The sequence below is a fragment of the Podarcis raffonei genome, chromosome 17 (genome assembly GCF_027172205.1).
Source record: "Podarcis raffonei isolate rPodRaf1 chromosome 17, rPodRaf1.pri, whole genome shotgun sequence".
Taxonomy (NCBI): Eukaryota; Metazoa; Chordata; class Lepidosauria; order Squamata; family Lacertidae; genus Podarcis; species Podarcis raffonei.
This window is the reverse complement of record NC_070618.1, coordinates 38,072,595-38,088,722: the sequence shown is the minus strand read 5'-3', so window position 1 is coordinate 38,088,722 and position 16,128 is coordinate 38,072,595. Positions and strand designations below refer to the sequence as shown.

General features: G+C 50.2%; 1 protein-coding gene across 2 annotated transcripts in view; it reads left to right on the top strand.

Annotated features, from left to right (window-relative positions):
• The first annotated feature begins 642 nt into the window (after nucleotides 1-642).
• SLC6A8 (solute carrier family 6 member 8) overlaps nucleotides 643-16,128 on the top strand; it is a 33,694-nt gene continuing 18,208 nt past the window's right edge. The window contains exons 1-6 of one of the 2 annotated variants that reach the window (XM_053370576.1): nucleotides 643-1,393; nucleotides 8,503-8,634; nucleotides 9,630-9,882; nucleotides 10,032-10,164; nucleotides 13,275-13,409; nucleotides 14,007-14,110. In XM_053370576.1, the coding sequence (XP_053226551.1) occupies nucleotides 1,120-1,393; nucleotides 8,503-8,634; nucleotides 9,630-9,882; nucleotides 10,032-10,164; nucleotides 13,275-13,409; nucleotides 14,007-14,110 (1,031 nt within the window). In that variant the 5' untranslated portion in view covers nucleotides 643-1,119. The remainder of the gene's footprint in view (nucleotides 1,394-8,502; nucleotides 8,635-9,629; nucleotides 9,883-10,031; nucleotides 10,165-13,274; nucleotides 13,410-14,006; nucleotides 14,111-16,128) is intronic. The other variant, XM_053370577.1, reaches the window with a different exon arrangement.

The following is a 16,128-nucleotide window of genomic DNA, read 5'->3' as shown; positions in this document are numbered from 1 at the left end:
GTGCCGCGCGCGGGGGGGGGGGCTCGCGGGAGGGGAGCGTTTGCTGTCACAGACTAACAGGCTGCGATCCTAAGCCTGCTCAACAACGAAGTACGTCCAGTTTTATTCAAGGAGGCGGAATCGGCCAGCGAGGCCGGCGCCGCAAGGGACGAGGCACCAAGCCTTAACTCCCAGGCTCCGGCGCGTGTGAGGAAGAGTATTGGGGAGCGCCGCGCAGCAGAGCGGATGTTGCGGCTGATTTCTTGGGGGACTTTTACAGCTGGATGGATGCCAGCAGGCATATTCAGCGCCCTAAAGGCGACGGGCTGCTGCGCCTTTCCCTCCAGACGCAGGTCGCCTCGCGGAAACCTCTCCCTTCGGAGCGGGAGGCGAATACTCCGGATGGATCCGGGCGCGCGGCTACAGCCTCCTGCGCGCAGGTGCAGCGGGGGTGGGCTGGGGGGGGGGAAGCAGCTCTTCCTCTGGGCAGAGGAGGACAGACCCCCCCCCGCCACCCACCGGCTCAGCGAGCGGCTGCCCGTCTCTCCCTCCTCGCGGCCGGCGATGCTGGAGCTGCGCGCGGAGGAGGCGGGGGGAGGAGGAGCCGGCGGGGCGGGATCCTGACGGGGCGTGACGTCACGCGCGCTCCCTCCCGCTGCCTCCCAGGGAGGCGAGTGAGCGGCGGCGGCGGCGGCGGCAGAAGCGCAAAGGGAGCCGAGGCGGACGGGCGCGCAGCAGAAGGGAAGGGCTGACCGACCCCGCTCCGCCCGCGGCCCCGCTGAGCCTCCGGGCCGGCCACTGCGGGGGTGTCCCCCGCTCGGCTGCCCTCGCCGACCTTCGCCCTCCAGCAACTCCCTTCCCGCGTCCACTGAACACATGAGGTTTTTCAGGTTGACCTTCAAGTGCTTCGTGGATTGTTTCTGAGTCCCCCCGGACTCGCCCCCGCGCTCCCCGCGCCGAGCCCCGACCCAGCGAGACCCCCTCTCTGCCGGCGCCGCCGCCCGCCGCCCGCCCCTCCGGAGGGGCACCGGCTCCGCCGAGACCCCCACGCGCCCGCCGCCCGCCCGCCCGCCTTCCTCGGAGCATCGCCCGACTCGCCTGGAGGGGGGCGGCAGGGACTCGGGGGTCCCCCCCGGCGCCATGGCCAAGGGGGCTTCGTCGGACAGCAGCGGCTGCGGCGGCATCTACAGCGTCTCGGTGGAGCAGCAGGACAAAAAGGCCGCCATGTGCCCGGGAGTCCCCGCTGCGGGCAAAGGGGAGGCCGCGGACCCTCCTGGGCCGAGCGTGGCCCTGCCGCCCCCCGAGAGGGAGACGTGGACCCGGCAGATGGATTTTATCATGTCCTGCGTGGGCTTCGCCGTGGGGCTGGGCAACGTGTGGCGCTTCCCTTACCTGTGCTACAAGAACGGGGGAGGTGAGCAGCTGCGGGCACGTGCCGGGGGGCGGGGTGCAACGGGGGGGGGTCCCGTCGGAAGGGCGCCCACCGGGGGGGCGGGTGCTGCCGCTTAGGAGTGAGCGAGCAATTCCTCAGCAGGCGGGGATCGGGCTCCGAGAGGCGAACCTCTAGCAGGGGAATCTGGACGGGGGAGCTTTTTGCAGAAGCCGAGAGGCAAGCTCCCCCCCCCCCCCCCGAAGTAGGTCCGTGATCCAAGGTAGTCCAGCAGTGGGAAGCGAAGACAGGCGTCCAGCCTGGAAAGGGAGACTGGGATCTCCAGGCGTCCCTTGCTATTCCCTGAACAAAAGGGCTGCTGTGTTCCATTCACGGACTCACGGCGGCAAGAGCAAAAAAGGAAAAAGAGATAAATTGGGAGTCATTGGGAGAAGAGAGAGAGGGTCCCTTTCCTACAAAAAGGAGGCTGCGGGGTTGAATTAGGGCACGTCTGCTTTTGGCCCCAGACGCTGTTTCAAAAGTCCAGGCACACGTGTAAAGAACATGTCTCTTGGCATGTCTAGAATGTCTTTCCCTTCCTAATGAATGACCACAGCCAACCTTCGGGCATCTGGGATCAAGATCCTGGGTGACTGCAGTGCTGGGTAATCTTCGGCTCCAGAAGGACCTCACATTTTAGAACTGAAGCACCCTCCCTCGAAAAATGAGTCATGGCATCACTTGACATAAGGGACCTGGCCAGGTTGTAATTCTGGAGGCAACAGATAGAATCCGGAGGTGAGATGCTGGGAGGGAAGATCAGAGGGTGGGGGGTCCTGGTTATTGACCAGAGGTGCCCATTTGAATAAAATATTTTTGGGTGGGGCAGGTACGCCGGGCCCTGTCACCCTTAGTAGCCTCCAGTATCCAGTCACTCGCCTTCCTTCACAGTCGGGCTACTTCAGCCTACAATTGTGGACCAAACTAGGGAAGTGAGGGGGGGCACCTTGACCGCCCCCTGCCTGCTGATTTATCTGGGAAATCCTGCCTCCCCTCCCTCATTATTATTGCAAAGTGTTTTTTTCCTCTCAGGTAAAATTTGAAAGTGGACTTGAGCCTAGTTAGTTGCAGAGGGACCTGGCCTCAGAGGAGGCATTTGTTTAAGGGAGAGTTTTGTATACATATGAGAGATTAAAAACCCCATTCTCCTGTCCCCATTGGCAAATGTGGCTGGGAACACATCTTCACTGAGGTAATGTCTAGCTTGATGCTTTGTATGTGAGGGAGCACACAGGTAGGGGGAGATATTTTATTTTTCAGTCTATCCCATTTAGATCTTCCCTTTTCTCCAAGGAGGTGGCACACATGGTTGCCCCCCTCCCCATTTTAGCCCCACTACAACACTATCAGGGAGGTTAGGCTGAGAGGGAGTGACAGGCTCAAGGTCACCCAAAGAGTTCTGTGGCTGAGTGAGGATTTGAACCCCTCAGGTCCTTGCCATCTGATGCTCTAAGCACTGCCTTCTTCGGGTTCTCTCAAAACAAGTGGGCCTGTTGTTTCTTAGTTTCTGTGGGGCCCAAATGTCCTCTTGAGGCCAACCATGTCTCAGTAAGTAATAAAATAACATAAACGTGAAGCAAATGTCCCCTGGCATCAGCCAAGGGTGTACTGGGCGCAGTGACCGCTGCCTGAATCTGCAGAGAACCTGAACAGACAAGAGCTCTTGGGCAGATCTGCTTGCACTCATTAAATCTCAATAGAGCGCCAGACCGTTAAGGTCAAGGATGACACATCAGGCCACCGTCGGCACCAACCACCTCATGATTGGTCCATTTTTAACTGATGAAGCAGGGGATGGATGTGGAGGAGGAAGTCAATGGGAAGCGAGGATCAATTTGTTTCCACACAGGTGTGTTTAATTGGCACAACATGGTGCAGGAAGCAAGTGTTGTCAAACTACAATGGAAGGACTAATCTGCCAGGGAGAGATGGGAAAGAGGCAGGCGGGCACTGCCAGGGCTTTTTAGCTGAGCTCCAGGACCTGTTTCCAAAACATGAAACACAGGAAGGTCCGGAGTATGCTCTGTACATGCTCAGATGAAAGCCCCACACCCTAAAGGTTGCCACAGCCAGCTCCCATATACCTTGGCTTACATGCCAGAGGTCACAGATTTTCAGGCCAGCCTGCATTCTTTCCTGATGCCTATCAGTTTAAAAATTAATTGAAAAGAAAGAAAATAAATTAAGTGTTGGGGCTGCTGCTGGTGGGTATCAATCCAGCCTGGAGGTCTGAATCCCACCATGCCATTGGCACATGACCTCAGCATTGCTCCATTCCTGATCAAGTGTCATGTGACTATAGGGCATGATGCCAAGTCTGCCATCTCATTCACCCCCAGGCTGGGTTATTTTTCCCTCATTGCCTTTTGAAAGCAAGGAAACAAAAACAGAAAGTCAGAAGTTATTCTGCAAGGGAAAGCAGTCCTTGTGCTGTCCGGGGAGAAAATGGGGTGATGAAATCACAGCTTGGGTGATGTGGCATGGATCAAGTCACACACACACACAAGCCAGTTGCTCCCTGGTGAAATGACCTGGCCCAGCTGACAGGTCTGCATAGATGTCCCCCTGCCAAGTGCTCTCTCTGATGGTTGTGCCTTTGTGCAGCACCAGCATGGTGCTGGGCTTGGACAGGGCAGACCCGGAATCAAACCTCGCTCAAGTTGTGCAGCTCACCTGGTAACTTTAGGCCTAGTCACTATTTCTTGGCCTAATCTACCTCACAGAATTGTGAAGGTTGTGGGTGTGGGGAAGTGGGGAAGTGGGGTAACTCAGCTCTTTGGAGGAAGGGTGGGGTAAAAAAATACATAAAATAAATTCAGTGCAGATAAAATAGCTCTGGAAGCCCAATGCAAGTGTGTTGTCAGCTTAGTAGTGCCAGGGTACTACTAACAAGATTGCCTGCAAACTACATATCAGCTGCTCCTCCCTCCAGTGGTCTTACTCTTGCATTTTGCTTCCTGCATTAACTGAGGACTAAGGTAAAGGTAAAGGGACCCCTGACCGTTAGGTCCAGTCGTGACTGACTCTGGGGTTGCGGTGCTCATCTCGCTTTATTGGCTGAGGGAGCTGGCATACAGCTTCCGGGTCATGTGGCCAGCAGGACTAAGCCGCTTCTGGCGAACCAGAGCAGCACACGGAAACGCCCTTTACCTTCCTGCCAGAGCGGTACCTACTTATCTACTCGCACTTTGACGTGCTTTAGAACTTCTAGATTGGCAGGAGCAGGGACCGAGCAACAGGAGCTCACCCCATCGCGGGGATTCGAACCGCCGACCTTCTGATCAGCAAGCCCTAGGCTCTGTGGTTTAACCCACAGCACCACCCACGTCCCTTAACTGAGGACTAGACACTTCTAAATAAAATATTGCTATTTTTTATATTAAGAATGCTGTGTATGGTGGCGAGGGGGTGCAACTTATGCTTTGGCAGAAAGTCAGCTCTTCAAGTTGCGTCCCTGGAGCCAGTCTATATCTATTACTTGCAGATGACATATTTAGACAGAACCCACAAATGCCAAATCTTGTTTTCTCATATTAAAGAGAGAAACAAGGAGAAAAATTGCTCAGTCTCAGGTGAGAAGCAGCAGCATTGTGGTCAGCAGACACCTGCTACTGGAACTGGTTAATGAAACTGGAAAAGAAATGGATACAGCCCCAGATATGTTACCCGGGCACCTCTTAGGTGGAATGAATTATTTCCCCTTTCCACTGGAGAGATCTGGGATCTGTCCTTCCGAGATGTTTTGACACTACTTGTATATCTTGTTATGCTAATAGAGCCTCGCTGAATGGAGTAACTGAGCTAACACCCAAGGGATTGCCAAAATCTTGAAATTGGCAAGTGGCCTAGAGATGGTGTGTGTTTGTATGTCTTTGTGTGAGAGAATGGCACATGACTTATTATGCCATTAGAGTGCAGGGTTCCGCTTTTATCCAGCTTCTGTCCCGGGTTCTGAGGAAAGGATTTTTTTTGTCTGGCCAGCAAAAGAGAGGGGCATGGCAAAATCCACCCCCAGCGTAGGCAGTTCATCACTCTTGACTCTCAACCCTGACAGAATAAAAGTTTAAACCGTTCTATTAACATTTTGAGGCTCATAGGAGCTCGGAGTCGGTGCGGGAGATGATTCAGGCAGTGCTGTGAGCCAGAGCGTTAAAGGGGTCAGGAAGGAAACTACATGGGAGTGTGATGTGGAGGTGAACAAAACATGGAGAAAGAATATTTTGGACTGATACGTATCATCAAAGTTGGCTGGGGTGGGCAGGGCAGGCTTAAAGTAGCACATAAGAGAGGCTGTCACTGGACAACCTTGCTGGCCTGGGATGACACCCCCCCGCCCTGCTTGCTGGGTGCTTTCTAGGGAAAGTGGCAGGACGGGTGTTGGCTTGGGCTGAGACTGGGATAATCCACTGCCACCCCTCTGAGTGAGAGTGATGTAGGCATCCTCCCCTTTTTTAATCTGCAGGCAGCTGACGGCAGCTTCATTTGTATAAAAGCCACAGAAGGGCATAGGGCGGCTTGAGTACAAACGACTTCTGCAGGAGTCAGGGGCACAAGCGTGTTGCTCGGTGGCGTACAGGTGAATGTGTGAACTGCCTCAGCTGACAAACATGTGTTGCATCAAGAGGAGGTATGGCAGGAAAGTTCTGTTTGCAGCATTGCATCTGTGTTGGCTCATTCACATGCACAATCTTTTGCCTAATTTTTGGTCTTCAAGCATTAAACAGACATGTTACCTTGAGGGCCAGGCTAGTTTTGCTAGCTAGTCTGCCACGAGGCTTTATTCCTCCAGAGGTAACTGGCAACTCCCTGGTTCTGTGTCCTCAATGGCAAAGAACTTCCCTCTCCATTGAGGTTGGCTGGGCCACCAGTCAACTGTGTGCTCAGGGCAGGAATGTGTTAAGATGTCACTGGTTTCTCTCATATGTGACTGCGAGTCTCCACAGAACGGGGATCTCTTCTGCTTCCAGGGATTCATTTTTCCATTTTGATCAGTTGCATCTCTCTGGCTCATATTTTCTGGGTATGAATTCCCCTGAGTCAGAAAGAGGTCTATGGAATCCTTTTCAAATGGCAGCAAAAGTTCCCAGTTGTCCCCATACAAATAGCCATTGTTTAGTGAAAATAATCAGTAGGTTGCATTTGTAATTTCTTTCTCTAATTCCTGCCTTTAATGAGTCACTGATCTTGTATATAAAGGCAACACATGAGGCATGTTTACGCTACACATGTTTATTGCTGTCATAAGTGTGTCATTGTCATGCCTTTCCTCACAGAATCCTGGGAACTGTGCTGAGAATTCCATTGAGGTCCATGGGTTCTCAGAGTTCTTTGCAGAGAGGGAACTCCTGCTTAATACTACTGTCTGTAGTGTAGATACACACTACATACATTACATTTTTTAAGGATGCTGAAGATTAAATTTGTCTAGAAGTTACATTCTCTGTCCTGGATGGCCAGATGCATGGGAGTTAACTACTGTTACTCTGTTGTGTGAAATACACACTTTGCATGTTCTCAAAGGCAGATTTTTCTTTTATTACTTCACATATCTCAGCAATTGATTCTGGCTTTGAAACCAAGATGAGTGAAATGAGAGACAATAGATTTTGAAGCAAAGTGGGAGGCAGCTTGAACAGACACACGGGGCACAATCCTGCTCCTGCGCAGCGCCTGCTCATTTTTCTGCCTCTCAGGACCCAAATGTTTTGGGCCTTGAAAAACAGATTCCAGGGAGGGTTGGTCCTGTATATCAGGACTAACTCTTGAAGAGATAGAAAACTATTGTCTTGAATGGATGTCTTCTGACTGCAGTTGAGACTTCACATGATTGAATGTGTCTGCTCCATTTAAAACAACAACACCCTGCTATTGTTTTTTTTAAAAAAAAAACACACTAGTATGTCAGGGAGAAGGTGAGGCTAGATTTGCTTCCCCCACACACGAGCACACACAGAATGAGGCACACTCCAGCATATCTTACTCAATTACATACACTGCCAGAGCCAGGCTCCTTCCACCCTATGAGCACATGTATGCACAGACGAGTGTTAGCAGTCCCTGGACCACGGATGCCCTTTCAAGCATACAGTGATGAATGGGTTCGCTGACCACTGCCCTGCTAATCCCCATGGGAAAGATCTTACATCTCCAAGATTATCCTCTTAGCCAGGGATTTGCAGGAAGAAGAGCAAGGCTTGGGCCTTCCCATAGCCCAGGGATCTGTGATATAAATAGCATCCCCCGGAGTGGTTCACACTGAGACCCACGTGCAGCGGGAAACACACAGGGCTGTCAGTCACAGCCACAGGGCTGGCCTGCCAAGTGCCTTAGTGATGGCAGGAAGGACATGGGCTGTTTGGGGAAGGAAGGCTGAGAAGCAGAAGCGGCAGTAGACAGGCAGAACAGCACACTTTGAAGCCAACCCAAGCTAAGATGGAAGAGCTAGGAGGATAAAAGCTGCAGGGGGGAGAAACAGGAACGAGATATTCTGTAGTGTAACTATTCTCTTTGCTGCTCCCTAGCAGCTATCTCAGGAATCTGTTCCTCTGTATATTCTGCAGTCATTTGTACATACTGACTTTTGTGCTGCAAACAAAATATCTCTGAATGAAGCTGGAAGGTTATGTTTCAGTTAACATGGGGAGAGGCAGCGGCAAGCTGAAATTCCATGGAATCTCAGAAAGCCACAGTTATTGGTTCTGGAAGCAAAGGTTCAGCTTCCTAAGAGTGGCAGTTTTATATATGTGCTTCTACTCCTTTATGACAGCAAACAATATGTTTCAGGGTGTGCTGGTGATGTCAGAAATCAAAAGGCTGAACAGGATTTCTAACGGTTTGCATTCCAGTGTCGTCAATTAGAAGCAGAACAAAATGTGCAAAGCATGAGAAGTCATGCAAATTTCTGTACTTTATACATGGCACAGAAATAAGCTTTTTCAGCACAGAATTTGGGTTACCTTGCTACAGATTTTAATTATTATTTTAGTACAGAACACTTAGGCCAGCCCATAGCTTGGGGGGGCAGGGATTGAAGGGGGCTGGGATTGAAGAATGAGGGAGCTGTTGCTTACTTTGTGCTGCTCACCTGGCCACAGGTGTTTTCCTCATCCCTTACCTTCTTATTGCCCTCATTGGCGGGATTCCCATCTTCTTCCTGGAAATTTCCTTGGGGCAGTTCATGAAGGCCGGGAGCATCAACGTATGGAACATCGCACCACTGTTCAAAGGTAAGAGACTCCTTCCCCCTGGAGCCTTACTTGCCTCTCCTCCTCCCCCTCCCACTTCAGATCTGGGGCTGGTTCACAACAGGTTCTTGTTGCAATGGAAGGTCCAGCACCTCAACCATTTTGGAGTGTATGCCTGTCTCCACCTCCACCTAATCCCCACCTCCTCCTGCCACCAAAGGGGCCTTTGGTGCCCCTTGCCCCACACAGGCCTCTGGGGCTTACCTGGGAACAGCAGGGAACAACACTTAAGCAGTGCTATAAGCCACCATTTAGGCTGTAGCCCTTTCCCAGCCTCTCTAACCAAGCCAGTTTTGCTGATTTGTATCTGGTTTTGAGCAGAGAGCCCCACCTATTACTATGCAAATTTCATTCATACATGATGCTCCGTTTATGAAGCAGAGGTGTGAATGTAGTCCCTCCAGTCTACATCAGATGAATGGGGGAGTTAGGTCAGGAATTGACAGTCATCTATGTTAGCAGGTGGCAGGAGAATAAGAAAGCAAGATGGAGTGTCCTAAAGTAATAAAAAATAATAAAAAGGAAGAGGCTGCAGGGAGACTTCATAATTCTTCAGGAGCTCACAGTGTTGAATTGCCTGCAGGAATCATATTAAGAATCTTGGCTTTCATTAAAAAAGAAAAGTTTCTAGCCCTTATGGCTGTGAAGGTCTATTGAAATCTCAGAAGCCAGAGAGGTGGCAGAATAAGATGCCCACCTTATTCTGGAGATGGGGCATCAATCCATCCCTTGTTCCCCATTCATTCCCATAAGAAGCAGAAGCAGAATAAACTGTTGTGCAGGGGTGCTTAATTTACACAATCTATACAGGTTTCAGAATCCAAGTTTTCACGGTGCATGCACACCACCCAGTTAAACGTACATCACCCGATACAATTAAAGGAGGTAGGCGTGGCACCGATGCTTTTGAACTGCCTGAAGAAGTGGCGCCTCATTGCCCCAGGCTCCTCTTTTCACACAGCTCCTCTCTTCCACAGGACTGGGCTTTGCCTCTATGGTGATCGTCTTCTATTGCAACACCTACTACATCATGGTGCTTGCCTGGGGTTTCTATTACCTGGTGAAATCTTTTGCGGCCACCTTGCCCTGGGCGACCTGCGGGAACCCCTGGAACTCTGATGAATGTGTGGAGATCTTCCGGCATGAGGACTGCGCCAATGGCACTGCCACAGGCAACCTTACCTGTGACGAGCTCTCCGACAAGAGGTCGCCTGTCATCGAGTTTTGGGAGTGAGTGCTGGCATACACTGGCTAGTCATTACTCCTGGGATGAACTGGGTTGGCTTGGGCAAAACCCACTGATCCAAAAAGACCACCAAGCCCTTCTCCTCGCCTGCCACACCCTAGCCAGTGCTCACTTTTTCTCTCCCTGATTGCAGGAACAAGGTGCTGCGTCTGTCAGGAGGCCTGGAACTCCCTGGTGAGATCAACTGGGAGGTGACCCTCTGTCTGCTAGCCTGCTGGGTCCTTGTCTACTTCTGTGTCTGGAAGGGTGTCAAGTCCACAGGAAAGGTAGGGGACTTGGGGAGGTGGCACGACTCCAGGGGCAGGGGCAAGGGGAGAAACATGTAGGTCAACTGGAGCGGAGGTCATCCAGGACTCTTGGCAGGATAGGCAATTGTCCTCAGAGGAGGCACCAGCACCGGCATTTGCCTCCTTTAGGAATAGCCAAAATTGTGACCCCCACAGGTTTCTATACTCCCATCAGCCATAGCCAGTGGTCAGGGGTGATGAGAGTTGCAGTCCAGAAGTGTCTGGAGGGCTCTGTTTTGCCCCCCAGTTTCTGTCCTGTGTGACAGACCTATCTGTCCAAAAGAGCCCCAGATCCACTACTTGAGGAGACCACCTCATATCATGTCAACTGCTGCTTCCCCTAGAGATGTCCTGCTCCCATAGCATAAGTTTGCATCTCTTCTGCCATTTGCCGATGGACTCAGACAGGAACAATTTTTGACAGCCACAGCCAAACACTCCCTTTCTCTGTCTTGTCCTGATGGCAAAGATATACCTGGTTGGACAGCAGGGTAAACATTATCTAAATAAGTAAGCAAACAATAAATTTTGTGTGAGGAAAACTTGGACGTTCCCACACAAATGAATCACCTGAGGAATTTTGAAACCAGTTCCAATAAGATTATTAGGAATTCCTGGGGGATGGAATGTTCTTAGTCAAACAGTTTTGTGGGTGTCATTTCTCTTTCACACACACACAGATACTGTTTGACGTCCGCTAGGAGTCTGGGGCAGTTGAGGCAGCTTTCACGCAATACGTTCTCCCACCACTTTCAGAGACAGTCAGTTGCTGGGAAGAGCTGCTGTGCTCGGGTCTTGCTTGCATGCTTCCCACAGACATCTGGTTGGCCCCTGTGAACAGGATGCTGGACTAGATGGGCCCTTGGCCTGATCCTGCAGGCCTCTTCTTATGTTCTTGAGATCTGGTACCTGGGCCAAAACAGAGGCCTCTTTATTTCACCTAAAGTGACGTTTTGATGCACAAGCACCTGAGGAAAGCAGAAAAGGGTTTTGACAAAGCTGAAAACCTTTCTCAGTGGGGCTCCATGCCTACACCCCTATCCCTGAGTTAGCACTTGCGTTTCGGAGGGTGGTCATGTGGAGCGCAGACCAGACATGTGAAAACTGCTTTATAGTGAGTCCCACCATTAGGCTGTCTAGCCTGAGTAGCAGCTGCTTTCCCAAGACCTCAAGGGAGAAAAATGACATGGTGGCCGCCTATGTCAGGCTTTCCTTTCTTAGCCCTGCCACCTGAGACCCTCTTAAAAAGGGAAATGCCAGGGATTGAATTTGGGACATATGTATTTGGAATCCCTGTGCTCTGCTGATGACCTATGGCCCATTCCTTTCTGTACACAAAAAAGAGTCACAGTTCTCCATTTGCCATGCGGTATGCATACACAATCTCTCTTTCTCTGTGCATGCGCACACACGTTCCTCTCCTTCTCAGACACCCTGCGCTTGTTCCTCCTTTTCCTGTGCATGGCCAGTGCGTTTGAAATCCCACCCGTCAGCAAGTTCCATGCCTGAGAGAGCCTGACATTTTTCACCAGACGGCAGCTGGAGGTGGGGGCAGCCGCCTTGAGGCCTCGGCGAGACAGGCACACATGTGGCCTGGCCTCCCACAGTAGGCCACTGTTGTGTTCACAAGGCCTGGCTGAGGCAGCTGCCTGCCCACATGCTCTGCCCAGTAGTAGTGGACAACGAGAAGTCCCCAGAGATCCAGAGGAGGGTGGGAGTGAAGGGGAAGCATTCAGAGTTAGGCCTTTATGTTTCTAAGAATGCCAGTCTGAAGAAAGTTCTTAAGGAGTGGTGCCAAAGCATCTTTGCAGTGGAGAAACTGTTCATCACCCACAGGCTTAGTAAATTCCCATCAGAAGGAAGCAAGATGAAAGCCAGCTCCGTGTGTGTGTGTGTGTGTGTGTGTGTGTGTGTATCCATATCCATTTCTATCCTGCAACAAAGAATGGTTTGTAATCCTGATTGCATTGAGTATCTCAGCAAACGCCTGGGGTCATGAGTGCTTAGGACTGCCAAATCAGCGACTCAGGAGAATACATCTGTGGCTTGAAATTCCCGAATGCAGCAGGAGAGGAGTCAGATGTGTCTGTCCCCCCACCCCCCACCCAGAGCCGTAACCCCTGGCAGAACCGTCCAGATTGCACCCCCTAGCCATGGATAAATTAGCTCTCCTTTCCGCCTCTCCTCCAACCCGCCCCCCCATCCACCCATTCAATTCACCCTCTATTTTAAATAATTTATTAAGAGACAATAACCAATATTTATATTTATGGACATATTATTAGCCGACTTCGCAGGGGAGCCCCATCACCTGCACCCCTGGTGGGGGCCCAGCTCACACACACACCCCAGCAATAGCCTCCACCTCCCCCCTGCCCACTATAACGGGCACAGCTCCAGCTGTGTTATGCAGCAGGTGTGGGGAAGGGGAAGCCTGATGGTGACTGTGGAAGGCAGGGGAGTGGGGGGCAGGAGAGCCATAGCTTCCTGGTCTCCCACGGTTTAGGTGTGCCTATGTGTGACAGCTGGGCCTGGGCAATCCATATGTGTGGAGGTCTTCAGTCCAGGGCTGACACACAAGCTATTTTGCCACCTGAGGCAGAAGCGCAGATGGTGAGCCATTCCCCACAAGTCACAGCACATACATAGATACTGCATGCAAACTGTACCTTTAAAGCACACTCAAAGCATATCATTTCCCTCAAAGAATTATGGGCATTGTAGTTTACAATGAAGTGTTTCAAAGGATTTGGGGCATCTTACCCAGTGAGAAAGCTTCATTGGCCACCTGACTCCATGTCACACTGCTGCTAAAAGTGCAGGAGGATGGCCAGTTTTAAAAGTAGCCACTGTAAAATATCACTAATTTGTGCCCCTTGGCAATGTTACTCCAAGGAGGTGCTCCAAGGAGGTACTTAATCTATTCCTTTGCCAAAAATCCAAAGCTTTTCCCAAGTCTTCTTGCACATGTTCCCCACCACCACCTCCTGTCCCATTGCCTTCCCAATACTGAGCAGACAGCTGAAAAGCAAAGCCTTTTCTTTTCAGGCATAACACTCTCCTGCCCCTCGTCTCCTTTTTCAACACAGATTGTCTACTTCACTGCTACATTCCCTTACGTGGTGCTCATTATACTGCTAATCCGAGGGGTGATGCTGCCTGGAGCTCAGGATGGGATAATCTACTATCTCAAACCCGACTGGTCCAAACTGGCCTCCCCTCAGGTAAGTGGGAAGCGCGGTTGTGAGGGCAGCAGTAGGGTTGCCAACTTGTTAACCAGCTTCTGTAGCATTAAGAGCAACTTAGAATGCAGGAAGCAGCACAGAAGTGGGCAAGACCCTTTGGGTGTGGTTGGGCTCCCAACTCCCTTCGTGCCCAGCCAGCGTGGCCGATGGTGGGGGATGAAGGTGTTGGAATCCAGCAACATTTAGAGGGCCTCAGGTTCCTCAACCCTGAACGCACCACAAAACAGAAAACAAGCAAAAGTCCAGCAGGTGCAGGAGATAAATGTATGGGCGCCAGTTATACAAATCCCAATGCATTGCAACCAAATAGCTCTGCGTCAGTGATTTGTTAGGCAATTTACTCCAAAAGTAGCCACAAACCTACAGAGGGCTGCAGCTGTAACTGAAGTATTTCACAACATAAATACAAATGTATTGCCTGTCAGGTATGCAGATCAAGCTGCTGTTAAGGGCACAATAGCCATGGCTGGTTGAAAAGTTGGCAACTCTCTTGAGAAGGGGTTGGAGCCAGGACTCCTGGGCTCTTCCCTGTCATACCTCAATCTCTCTCTCTCTCTCTTTCTTTTTCCCTCCCAGGTGTGGATCGATGCTGGGACCCAAATCTTTTTCTCGTATGCCATAGGACTGGGGGCACTCACTGCCCTGGGCAGCTATAACCGGTTCAACAACAATTGCTATAAGTGAGAGCCCATTTCCTATGCAACCAGGCAGGGCATAGGAAAAATATGCTATGCCCTGTAAGGTTGCCATCATTTCTCCACCTCTGCTAGCTGGGCTCCTGTCCCTTTAACAGCTGCATGGCAGGTGGAAATTCAACAGACAAAACACATTATCTCCAGGCATGAAAAACCTGGACCGGTTGAATTGTGGATATCATAAATTCATAGCTATTGCTTAGAGAACATAAAATCCAACACCCTGATTGACATGGGATCTGCAAAGCCAGGTGCAATCCCAGCATCCTGACAGATGGCAATCTTACCTCTGCTTAAATCTGGGGTGTGGAACTTGTGGCCATGCTGGCTGGGGCTCATGGGAGTTGGAGACCAACAACATCTGGAGGGCCACAGGCTCCCCCCCCCACCCGGCTTAAAATCCTCCAGCAAAAGAACATCACCCCTCCCCACACAACCTTCTCCATTGTTCAACAGCTTTGCCCCATAACAATGACTTGATGTGTAGGCAACTCATAAAAACTGATTTTTTCAGCCTTCAGCTGTAGCCAATCATAGCCTGATCTTTGTCTATTAGCAAGTTGTTTCTGTTTATCTCCATCCCACAAAATGTATCACCTGTTGATTTCTGCATCTCAAACAGGGAGTTTTGCAACATGCAAGAGACAGCCACGCCATTTGCTGGTTTTTCTGGCTAGTTTGGCAATGCTAGATGTCTACCCTACTTGACTGACTTGTCCAGTATGCAGAACGACTTCCATCTAGTAATAAAACAGCAATCACCCAGTAATAAAATAGCACATAATAATTTTGTGGCTGGTGAGCACTCTCCCTTTTCTCCTATGTAGAATGGAAGTTATTATGTATGATGACATCAGGGCAGGGCAGGGAAATGATGTGTCATTTGACTACATCGGCGAGGCCAAGATCAGGGTTTAGTTGTTCTGGCAGCCCAGGACTTCCATACACACAGCCCAGGCTTGCATTTCAGTGCTGCTAATGCAGCGATTTGACTTCACACCTGGAGGTCCACTCCATTGTTTCTCGAGACAGATGGATGCCAACAACAACAATGTGTTCATCAAAGGAAAGCAATTATAAAATGTCATTTCTGTAAACTGAAATGGGACAAGTTATTAGGCACAACCGAATTCTATGCAGGATCATCAAAACTCTTCAGAAGGCTTGACACAGGGGGGCGTCACTTGGTCGTGGTGCTGGAGGAGACTTGCTTGACAGTGGAGGTGGGCAGGTCCCAGAGAGGGCAGGGCTCCTCTTTCTACACCAGACTTTGCCAACCAGGAGCCCTGCAGATATTTTGTGGGTTTTTTTTAAAGATATTTATTAGAATTTTCAGATTTAATACAATAGAAAAAGAATCAAAAAGAAAAAAGCAAAAAAGTTTAAAAACACATAAAGTTCACAATACTTATTTTTCAATAACATATTTCCCCGACCTCCTCATACCTCCCCTTCTTGTATTCCAATTCAAATTGTTAGTTCAGCAAGTCCTTATCCATAATTTTTAACCTATTTCTATACCCCTTTTTTCTTTCCTTTTTTTCCCATATCACTCCAAGCATTACAGCTAAAAACCCCTTAATTTCTATCCAACATCATTCAACATTCATTAATTTTACAATATTTCTGTAGATAGTCCTTAAATTTCTTCCAGTCTTCTTCCGCCGACTCTTCTCCCTGGTCACGGATTCTGCCAGTCATTTCTGCCAATCCCATGCAGTCAATCATCTTCATCTGCCATTCTTCCAGAGTGGGTAAATCTTGCGTCTTCCAGTACTTTGCGATAAGTATTCTTGCTGCTGTTGTAGCATACATAAAGAAAGTTCTATCCTTCTTTGGCACCAATTGGCCGACCATGCCCAGGAGAAAGGCCTCTGGTTTCTTCAGGAAGGTATATTTAAATACCTTTTTCAATTCATTATAGATCATTTCCCAGAAAGCCTTAATCTTAGGGCATGTCCACCAAAGGTGAAAGAATGTACCTTCATTTTCTTTGCATTTCC